This window comes from Laccaria bicolor, genomic scaffold (assembly GCF_000143565.1).
Source record: "Laccaria bicolor S238N-H82 LACBIscaffold_52 genomic scaffold, whole genome shotgun sequence".
NCBI classification, from domain to species: Eukaryota; Fungi; Basidiomycota; class Agaricomycetes; order Agaricales; family Hydnangiaceae; genus Laccaria; species Laccaria bicolor.
Window position 1 is genome coordinate 92,416 of NW_001889923.1, and position 10,800 is coordinate 103,215.

The 10,800-nt window shown below is 49.5% G+C and overlaps 2 protein-coding genes across 2 annotated transcripts; one reads left to right on the plus strand and one right to left on the minus strand.

Moving 5' to 3' along the window:
* Positions 1 to 530: 530 nt before the first annotated feature.
* Positions 531 to 2,530, plus strand: LACBIDRAFT_333514 (uncharacterized protein; the record flags this gene model as incomplete). Its single annotated transcript, XM_001888133.1, has 2 exons — positions 531 to 625; positions 685 to 2,530. 2 exons carry the CDS (start codon positions 531 to 533, stop codon positions 2,528 to 2,530), a joined length of 1,941 nt encoding a protein of 646 aa, XP_001888168.1.
* On the minus strand, positions 2,528 to 3,105 carry LACBIDRAFT_312435 (uncharacterized protein; the record flags this gene model as incomplete). The annotated part of the gene is made up of 3 exons (XM_001888180.1): positions 2,528 to 2,720; positions 2,775 to 2,816; positions 2,866 to 3,105. One exon carries the CDS (start codon positions 3,103 to 3,105, stop codon positions 2,908 to 2,910), a length of 198 nt encoding a protein of 65 aa, XP_001888215.1. The 3' UTR covers positions 2,528 to 2,720; positions 2,775 to 2,816; positions 2,866 to 2,907.
* Between the last annotated feature and the right edge of the window lie 7,695 nt (positions 3,106 to 10,800).

Below are 10,800 nucleotides of genomic sequence, written 5' to 3' on the forward strand. Positions count from 1 at the left end.
TCACCACTCAGTGTCATCGCTTAGGTGCACTTGAACGGGCCCTTCCATCTGGCATCGCAGTGAAGACTGCATTAATCTGCCACCTCATTTTCAAGGAATTCAAGTCCCCTCTCTTCACGCTACTGTAGCATTTCATTCAATTCGACGGTCACGCGTCACGGTGCCCTTCAAATTGCTGAAATGTCACGGTGGTCACGCAGATTTTTGTAAGGTGTCGAAATCATCTGGCGCTCATGTGATAAATGTCAAAATTTTTCGTGGCCTGCGGCGCTAAGTGGTCGAAAATTTGCCCAAATTTTCGGCTTGTCACGGCAAATTTGTGTGGTTGTCGAAACCAAAATTTCGACAGGCCTGTCACGCGTCACGGGCCCTGTCGAATTGAACGAAATGCTACAGTATCACCATCGATCACAAGTCCCTGAACAGCCTTGAGGTGCAATCTACGGGCTCTGTCAACGTCAATCGTAGATTAGAGCTATTTAAAGGGTAAGGCATGTCGACGAAGGTCAAGCCCCAAACACAGGCCCAGAATGAATGATGAACACAACCCACAGTCCTATGTCAATTATCTTCCCATCGAGACGGATATTGAAATGCCTCCTCCTTCCAAAACATCAAGACGGCGGTATACTCCCAATCTTGAATATTTTAACTGCAATATCACACTAATAATTCCTTACACAGCGTCAAACTTTCCAAGTACTGGCCCTTTGCAGCGCATCTCGCTCTAATCGCCTTCGTATCCTTGGCCTGTCTCCGCTGTCTAGACGGTCGCGATTTCTACGTCAACTCCCGTCGACCACGATATCGAGAAGTAGATGGTTCTGTTGCGTATGCGACATCTTACGCTCCCCTCCAATCTGACATCACAACTGCCGTCTCGTTGGCAGCTTCAGTAACACGTGTTGCGGGTGGATGGTGGGCGACAGGCTTCATGTGGCGCTGCATTTTCGTGGCCATGGAGCGAGGGGGAATCTCCGCAAAAGGACTATCGCAGGCGATTTCGAGTAGGCCCCCTGCACCTCGCCACTTTACTCGAAAAAGTAACATGGTCATCATATACATCACCCTTCTCGCCACTTTCGCTATCGATTATTTTTCCGCAGCTTTAACAGGCTCATTTATTTGGGAGGCTGCGGACAGGCGAATACCCGGAAGGATACCACTCGCCATCTCAAACGGAACCGCAGATTATGTTGGCGAACCTTACTTGGGTGACAGTTGGAAGCCTCCGGTTCTGTCAATGGCCTCGGCTTCTGCAAGCATCGCATGGATGCTCCCCTCAGACTCCGTTTCGAACATCACGGAACCCTCCACAACTTTTCGCCGTGTTATCCGAGGAGCACAGTACATCTCCACCAACTCTACCCTGTCTGAAGTTATGATCCCTTACTTTGCCGTAGATGCCTTCGAGTGGGTGCAAGACCCCCACCAGGTCTTGACGGCCACACAGATATCCCTACTGGAACAGACGTCGGCGGGCGAGTTTAACCCTTTTACGACTACGGCAAATGACTCGGGTGGGTTCTTACCCGACGTACAATGGGGAGAAGGACCACAGACTCCTATATCGGGACGTCAGGACATGCCTATATCAGAAACACGACTATTCGCCCTTGTGATTTATTTTATTCCTCCGCCCGACCTTCCTCACTCCGACGTTCAAGTGTGCCCACAGAATTATACGATCGATCCGGGCATCCAAATCAACTTGTTTGGCAGCGTGAACAATTCCTTCAGCATCTTGCCCTGTTTTGGCATTGCAAATGTGTCGTACCGGGCTGGAGTATTCAGCGGTCGAAACTGTAAAATCATTTCTCCGAATGTCGTGGAAGCACAGCCACCCTTTACGCTCATCGGAAATCCATTCACTTCGGGGGCACTGGGACTGACACCGGCACTGGTAACCAACCTTGTGTTATCTACGTATGCTATTCCCCTGAACTATGGGACACGCAGAAACTTGGCCATCGAGCTAACTTCACGAGCGTATCAGGCCGCATGGGCATCATCGACGGACCTTGGCCGGGTTGTTTTCGATATTGCAACTGTTCAGATTGCCTTGCCGACGTTGCGTGCCGAAATTATTCGCTGGAGAGTATACCTTTGGGTGGCGCTGCATCTTTGGGTGTTAGCGCTAGGCTTGCTTTTCATCTACATTCAAAGTCATTGTGATCACCCGTGGGTTGAGGACCCAACCATGGCTGTCTTCTGGCTGGACACGAGAGCGGTTCTTACCAAGTCGGATCGCCAGCTCGTTTGGGATCCATGGCGGCCCGGAACAGAGATTCCCGAAGATGGAATACTCATACTCGAGCAAAACGAAGCTGGTCAGCACTCAGTGGAAGTCAAGAGGAGTAGTGGTTCGCGTCAGCGCAGATATTCGGATTCAATACCGTTACGGTATAGGATGCCTCCTTCAAATTCCACGACACTAGGAGCCGAAGGCAGAGAAAGTGTCGATACGCTCATCGTTCCGAACACCAGCTTGTTGGATTCCACCACAATCCCCGAAAATTCTCCAGAATAATTAAGTATGCTTTGTGACATTAGGACACCATGATATCGTGTTTTCCCTTACAATTCCAGCAGTGACATAGTTCAGATATCAGAATGGACAGAACGTAGGGAATAAATCGCCAAATTTCTACATTTATCTTCATCTCTTGCGCACAGAAGGTCTGCCTGAACAGTAGATATGCGATTAACGCGATGCATGTCTGACATCCACGCAATGAGTCATGCGTGGCTATAAGTTTTGATTATTTACCCACCAACACAAAGGGGACGCCTCTGAGGTATACGACTGCATCTGTCTTCCGAGTTGGAGGTCAGAAACGAGACTCAAAATACAAGTCAACAAACCTTCGTATTGTGGCTCAGATGCCGTTCATGTTGGCGAGGAATTCAGTAAGCTGTCTCGTCCTGACCCTTGCCGACCCCAAGGTCGCCCCTCAGTAGGGAGCAACTTAGTTGTTGAGGGATGACCCTGTGGATGACCTGCGTTTTCCCTGAACACCCTCCGTGAGCGACATGAAAAGGGAAGACAGAAAGGGGAAGAAAGCCAATCTGCATGTCCACTTTCGCTCTTCTTGATCCTCGCATCCCTCTTCTCAAATCACCTTGCCTCTTTTCTGCGCGATGAAAAGAGCGAAGGCTGCGAGGGAAGGTGATTAACGTAATTGTTGATGCTGAGGAAGAACGGTACGTTAGTAAATCCTATGTCCGATTCCACGGCGACAACTCACAAAGTAAGTATCCCAGGCAACTCTCGCTCGGAGTCCAGGATACAAAACGACGCGTAACAACTGACCACGAACACCTGTCTCGTCGTTACGCATTGACGTCCCACATCCGCGTTGCTAATCTGCAAGACGGAACTAAGGGATCGGATGGCGTCGTCCAGGTTCGCTGACGGGGTGGAACGGGGTTCTTCGTCACAAATATGCGAGCTGAGTTGTTCAATGTGAATTTATCCTCCCTTCCTCCACAAACTTGAAGCCGGGATGCTGACCTTGAGCTCATGGCCAACATACGCCCGCCAAACTTCTGCTTCCGAGCCGAGGGATCAATTGCTTGAAGATCATCCGGATTGTCGGATCGTCCACATCCACATCAAGGGCAAAACACCGGAGTTGAGCGCCTTGGGGTATGTATGGGTTCTGGGAACAAAAAATATACATCAACTCTGCTTGTCGTGTATGCGAAAATACCAGATTATGTACCTTCTTATATCCTTGATCTCATGTCACCGTCAACGAACGCGCCCGCGGATCGAGTGCTACCACTTGTCGTTCACTACCCAACGGTGACTTGCTCAACTCCAACGTTGTGGGCGACGTTTAGGCGCCATGGCTGAGGGGCTGGTTCTCCTGAAAAGAGGTACATTAACGTGTATATGAGCACTCTCAACTTAATTACCTGTCCTTCAGCTCGGTTCCGTTGACAAAGACTCTCTTCCTGCGGATCGCGTTGGCCTCGAGAATGACGAAAGGCCTGCCAGGATCGTACGGAACACGCGTTGCGCATGAGGGTTGATAGTTGGAGGTGAAGGTTCAGATGAAACAAGGTACGTTGAGGTCGATTGACGCGTCCTGTGCGGTAGATATTGGCTTACATGTCATCGTATCCCTCGCCATCCTCTTGGCCAATTGTTGACCTCCTCGCCTACCGGTCATTCTTGTAACCCAAATCCCTCGTCGTCGCTCGTGCCCAATGATTCCGCTCGCGTCGATGTTGCCCGTCTCCCTGTCGAACGGCTCAAGAGGCGTCCGTAGAAAACGTAAGGTAAGGCCACATGCACGACCAAGGTTTAACGTGTCGGATCCTCCGTGGTAGAATACGTATTGAAATCGAATGCCTATGATAGAAGTGAGGACCGTCGGTGATATCCTTGGAACCGAGGCTTCCGTTGCTTGAATTGTTCGAGGTGCCGTTTGGAACTTTTGAAATGAGCGGTCAACTGGTGCAAACACCCAGCCTACATTGATGCTCATCATAACGCATTTTATCTCTCACTCGCCAGAGGTGCGCGAACCACCACTGGATGCCATGGCACACGACGATACAGAGGCGCCCGAGGAGGAGCTCGCTGCGTTCAGCTGCATGAGGAATTCTGGAGGCAGATACGATGGTAGTATGTCCGGAATTTTGACTACACGGGCCCGTTCTCTTACGTTTGCTTCACCTCAGTTGGTCAACCATCTGGCTATGTGGATCTATGGACAATTGAGAGGCCTTTGTTCGACCTTTCAGTCACACCAACCGCAGTTTACAGGACATCCTCCGCAGCCCCGGTTCCAACTCAATCCAGCGGGCAGCCGACTACAACATTATTGAAAGCAAATGGAACCCAGTGGGAGAATATGTGCGATGATTCAGGTACGTTTGCGCAATTCATACGCCATTTCCTTCATTAACGGTCGAAGAACATTAGTTTTCTTAACGACCTCGCATTCTTTCGCCATCACTCTGGCGACTAGCTAACCTTTTCGGCCATCCGAGAGCCAGGATGAGATACCCAAATGTCCTCGGATATGTCGGAAAGAGTTGGTGGATTCGTTGTTTGGGAAGCGGATGTGTCAGGTGGGTTTGGTCGGCTACTTTGAAATGAGGAACGCTGACCATCCATCCTTAAAGCAACGTGGAAGTCGATATGGGCTCTAATTCGTCAAAAGTCAAGTTATCAGTCTGTCCCGCTTCCACCGTTCTTTCTTACGATGATCAACACCACTGCAAACATGTCCCGTCGGCTCTTTCGACGACAACTGGCCCTTATGCCTCAATTGAACAGTTTTCATCGTGAACTCCGCGGACGTCAAGAAAGTCGTTGGAGAATACAACACAAAGAGAAAGACATTGGTTCTGTACATTCCGTACGTATCTATCTACCATGCCCTGTGATGTTGACTGACGTGCTGGGAACAGCACATACTCATTCTTATTCTGAGGTCAAAGTTCTTCCAGACCCAACGAGAGATGAGGTACAGAAGAACCCTGCGAGCCTCCGTGGAATCCTGTTAAACAACATGGAGTCAGTGGCCGCGCTCGTCTCGTCCGATCAGGCCACACCTTAATCGACGTCCAAAAGGCCGAATACGACGAAGACATGCCGGATGAGATAAAAAAGCGTACTTCCAACCCCGCTCTCCCTTCTCCTCTCCTTGCAACTTGCAAAGCCTTGAACCATCCATCTACCAAATAGCTCATGTGCGCCCGGACTTATTCACGTCTTCCCTACATACCCGCAAAATTAGTTTGACAAACGACAGGAGTTCCAGGTTCGCGCTCGTCTCGTCCGATCAGGCCACATCTTAATCGATGTCCAAAAGGTCAAATATGACTGGAAGACAACTAGATGTCCGTACCCACAGCTCACTCTGTTTCCTTCTCTGAAGTACCAACATCCCTTTCTTAGTATGAGATCGCCTCAAATCATGCTCGGACCCGCCATCTACCTCGCCTGCCTCTGAAGGCACATGACATCCTTCGAAATTGGTTGCTAAACCCAACAGGTAAGGCAAATGCCTTCGCGGAAATCGATCTGGGGCAGGAACATATCAAGTTCTGGATCAAGCCTGAGGTAAGTTTGATATCACCCAGCATGTGCCATTCCCTCAGAAGATCTACAAAGGTTTTTGTGTGGATGTTGTACGGGTATGGGACGGGAGGATGAAGGCGTTGACGTAGCGAGAATGTATGTTTCCATGTCCTTTCTTTTCCTGAAGAGTGCGGAATGAGTCACAGGTTTCGCATTACTACATTGAAAAGGAAACCGATCCTGAAAAGCAATTGCAACCATCATGGAGGTTATTGAAGAACGAAGCAAAGGCGGGTGCATTTCAAGCGCATTGTTCGTCCATTATTTGGCGCCGTTGGTTAAGAAGGATGCCGTTGACAATTGTAGAGCGAAGTGCGCAGTTTCTCCGGTGTGGCTCCTCCATGGTCTTTGACTTCTTCTCATCTTCTGTTCACATATTTCAATTCCACTGCTGATGTCTTTCGCTTATCACCCAGGCTTGGCATCCACCGCCCGGTCTCCCTCGACTACCTCCGCGTAATCACAACAGCACGTACCAGCACCGGTCAGCTCTATGAGGAAAACTTTTCGGCCGCCTCTGATAAACAGTGCAATACACATGCCTTCTCGAATGCATCATCGTGCAGTGCGTTGATCTAGTCTGCGAACTATGCTAAAGAAACAGACTTCTTAATACTCGCGGTACAGCTCGTGCGCGAAGTTTCTCCGTCTATTGATAAGGATCACGCATACGTATGCCCATCTTTGGCTCTGATGACGGCAGGCTCAAGGAGAGGTCTAATAGTTTCCAATCGTCGGGGAAAGTTATAGGGAGGTCAAGTACTTACCTTTATTGGGTAGTCTTAAAGCGCTAATAGACAATGCGATTTCGAAAGCCTCCTTGTCAAGGTCCTCAGGATGGTGTCTTAGTCTCGTCAAACGGATCCATACTCTGAAGACTCTTCCCGGATTTCCCATTGGAATGACGTCCTCGAAAATTTTGGATCAAACATTTGGTTTAGTGTCGGGGGTCCTGATTTGAAGTACAGCGTCTGATGTTGAGCACAGCCAGCATTACGCGATAAGGACCGAATCGGACTGCTTAAAGGAAAAGTCTCTTAACAAAGGCCGCTTAAGATTCAGAATGAAGGATGACCAACAATCCTCGATGTCTCATGTCAACGCCAATCATCCCTCCATGCCTGTAGGCAGCATCAGCTTGGAGCTGGACATTGAAAAAAGTAGTGACCCCTCTCCCCCGCATGCAAAATGGCGGTAAGATAGACCCCTATATAAATATTCACTGGAATATCGCACTAACCATGATACACAGCATCAAAATTTACAAGTACAGGCCTTTTGCCGTGCACTTCGTTATGACAGTTGTTGTAGCCACAGTCTGTTTGGGTTATCTTGACGGGCGTACTTTCAACGCCAACTCCCGTCGACCTCAATATCAAGAAGCCGATGGCTCCCTTTCCTATTCAACATCTTACACTCCCCTCCAATCCGACATCACAACTGCTGTCTCGTTGGCAGCCTCAGCAACACGTGTTGCAGGTGGATGGTGGGCGACAGGCTACATTTGGCGCTGCATTTTTGTGGCCATGGAGCGAGGGGGAATCTCCGCAAAAGGTGTATCGCAGGCAATCTCAAGTTCGCTGCCTGTACTTCACCACTCTACTCGGAAAAGTAACATGGTCATCATATACATCACCCTTTTCGCCACTTTCGCTTTCGATTATTTCTCCGCAGCTCTAACAGGCTCATTCATTTGGGAGGCTGCAGACACGAAAATACCCGGAAGGATACCACTCACAATCTCAAGCGAAGCCGCATTTTATTTTCTTTTGTCTAGTGACGATTGGTAGTCTTACGTTTCGTCATGGGCTTCAGCTCATGCAAGCTTCGCATGGGGAACACCTCAGTCCAACTCCATCTTGAATATCACAGAACCCTCCACAACCTTCCGGCGTGCTATCCAAGGAGCGCGATACATCTCTACCAACTCCACCCTGGCTCAAGTTACAATACCTTACTTTTCCATGGACGCTTTCGAGTGGGTGCGGGACCCCCACCAGGTCTTGACGGACGAACAACTATCCTTACTAAATCAGAATACATCTGAGGATAACTTTGCACACAATCCTTTTCTCATTATTGCAAACGGAACCGGTGGGCTGTTACCCAACACGGGGTGGGGAACTGGCCCACTGTCTGGACCTCAGGCCATGCCTACATCAGGAACGCGACTGTTCACCTTCCGAATTTGGATTCCCTGGTCCTCGCCGAACTATACGACTCCACCGCCACCGCCATGCCCACAGAATTATATGATAGACCCAGGCTATGAAATCAACTTCGTCTCAAACTCGCCGGACTATCTGAGCGGCAGAGACTGTTTCGCGATTGCAAACGTGTCCTATCGGGCTGGAGTCATCAGCTGTCAAAACTGTAAAATCATTTCTCCAAATACCGTGGAAGCACAGGCCCCGTTTTCACCCCTCGAGGATTTTTGGACTGCACGTGCACTGGAATTTACACCACACATTGCAACCACTTTATTCTTATCTAAATATGCTATTCCCTTGAACTATGCGACACGCAGAAACTTCGCCATCGAGTTAACTTCACGGGCATATCAGGTCGCATGGGCAGCATTGACCGACTTTAATCCGATGGCTCTCGAAAGTACAACTGTGCAGATTGCCTTGCCGACGTTGCGTGTCAAAATCACGCGGTGGAGGGTATACCTTTGGGTAGCAATGCATCTTTGGGTGTTAGTGCTAGGATTGCTTTTCCCATATATTCAAAGTCATTGTGACCACCCATGGGTTGAGAACCCGACCATGGCCATCTTCTGGCTGGACACAAGAGCGGGCCTTACCGACTCAGAGGGACGGTGTGTCTCAGACCCATGGCAGCCCGGACCGGAGGTTCGGGAAAATGGAAGGCTTATACTCGAGCAAAATGAAGCCGGTCAGCGCTCAGTGCAAGTCAAGAGGGGTAGCTGTTCGCGTCAGCGCAGATATTCGGATTTGATACCGTTACGGCGGAGGAGGCCTCCTTCAAGTTCTATGATATTAGAGGAGAAAGTGGCGTTGAGATGCTCATCGCAACTTCCACTCCGACAAGTCTGCAGACCAGCTCGTTGGATTCTACCAGGAGTTCCAGAACCCACAAAAATTCTACAGAGTAAATTTTTGTAAAGATAACTTGAAGCTGGTATATGTGGTTTGTGGCATATAATTTCGTGTCTCTCTTATGACTGACTGAGGTACAGCCCGGTATGCAATTCAAGCAAGGACAGGGTTCAGTAATCAGGATGGCCAAAACGCAAAACTCCATCACCGATTTTCCACAATTTGCCTTTATCCCTTCTACACAGAGGTCCACCTGCACTGTAGATATGTGATTCACCCGACGACATGTAAGGGGATGCTTTTGTGAGCCATACGATTAAATATGTCAGCCGAGTTTCGCCCGTGATGAGGCCCGGGAACACATCGAGTGACTCGGATGTTGAGGGATGACCCGATAGATGAGCTGCGGTTTCCTTCATGAGCCACATAAAAAAGGAAAGATAAAGAAAGGAAGAAAGGAAGGAAATCTGCACGATCACTTTCGCTCTCCTTAATCTTCGCATGCCTCTTCTCGAAATACCTTCCCTCCAACCCAGACAACTGTCGCTCGAAATCCAGTACCCAACAAAACGAGACCCAAGAACCGTCCACGAACACCTGTCTCGTCGTTACAACTCGATGTCCTACATTCGCATTGCCCATCTGCAAGACAAGCTAAGAGATCGCATGCGTTGTCTAGTTGCACCGACGGTAGTGCTGACGGGTTGAAGGAGTTTCACCGATGAGCTAAGCACATACCCTCAATCGTTCATTCGCAAAGTCGAGGCACTGGCCTACACCTATACCTCCCTCCACAGTCCTGCATCCAAACCGAAGGGTCAACCATCGTTGATTGAGGCTCGGAGATCGGCCTGATCGCCCAGGTCAACGGCAAAGCGGCCTGGCACGATGACCGGGTGAGTTTCCTCGTGAGGGATCGAATCTGATCTAACGACTTACTTGGCAGTACATGGCGGTGAAGGAAGTGAGGGCATACATGAAGGTTGCGAGGGAGCGGTGGTTGACGACGATTCGGCTTAGTCGTTGATGCTGAGAAAGGAAGGAAGGAATGTTAACGGTGCCACGTTCCACCCCCAAAGCGATGACTTACTTTCTTTTTGTCACAGGAAACTCCTCAAAGTATTTCGAAGGAGCGGTGGATTCCACTAGAGAAGGTACGTTAACGCTGATTGACGTCAATACAAGCCGTTCCAACTCACATTCTCCTGTCCTTCAGCTCTAGATCTCGACATTGATTCTGTTTTGAACGAACGCACCATCCCACCTCCCACCTCCATGGATCGTGTCGGCCTTAGAACTAGTCCGCAATCAGTTGCTGGACCCAATATCGTTCGGTGTATGCATTGCATGGGGTAATTGATAGTCGCGGGCGGAGGTCCTGATGGAAACGTGTACGTTGAGGATGATTGGCGCGTATGCGGGCAGTTTTGACCTCCTGATTGTTGTATCCAAGGTTTCACTGGTCACCACGAATGGACCATCCCTAGGTGACCGTGGTTGGCAGTGTATAAATAAGCCTATAAGGCGTGTGTCACATGTGTCTGTCGGAGTTGCCTTTGTGCACAGCCACACCCAAACAAGTGGCCTTTGCCACAGGCACCCTGACCACGCATCTTCCTCTTAACTTCCATCTCGTCG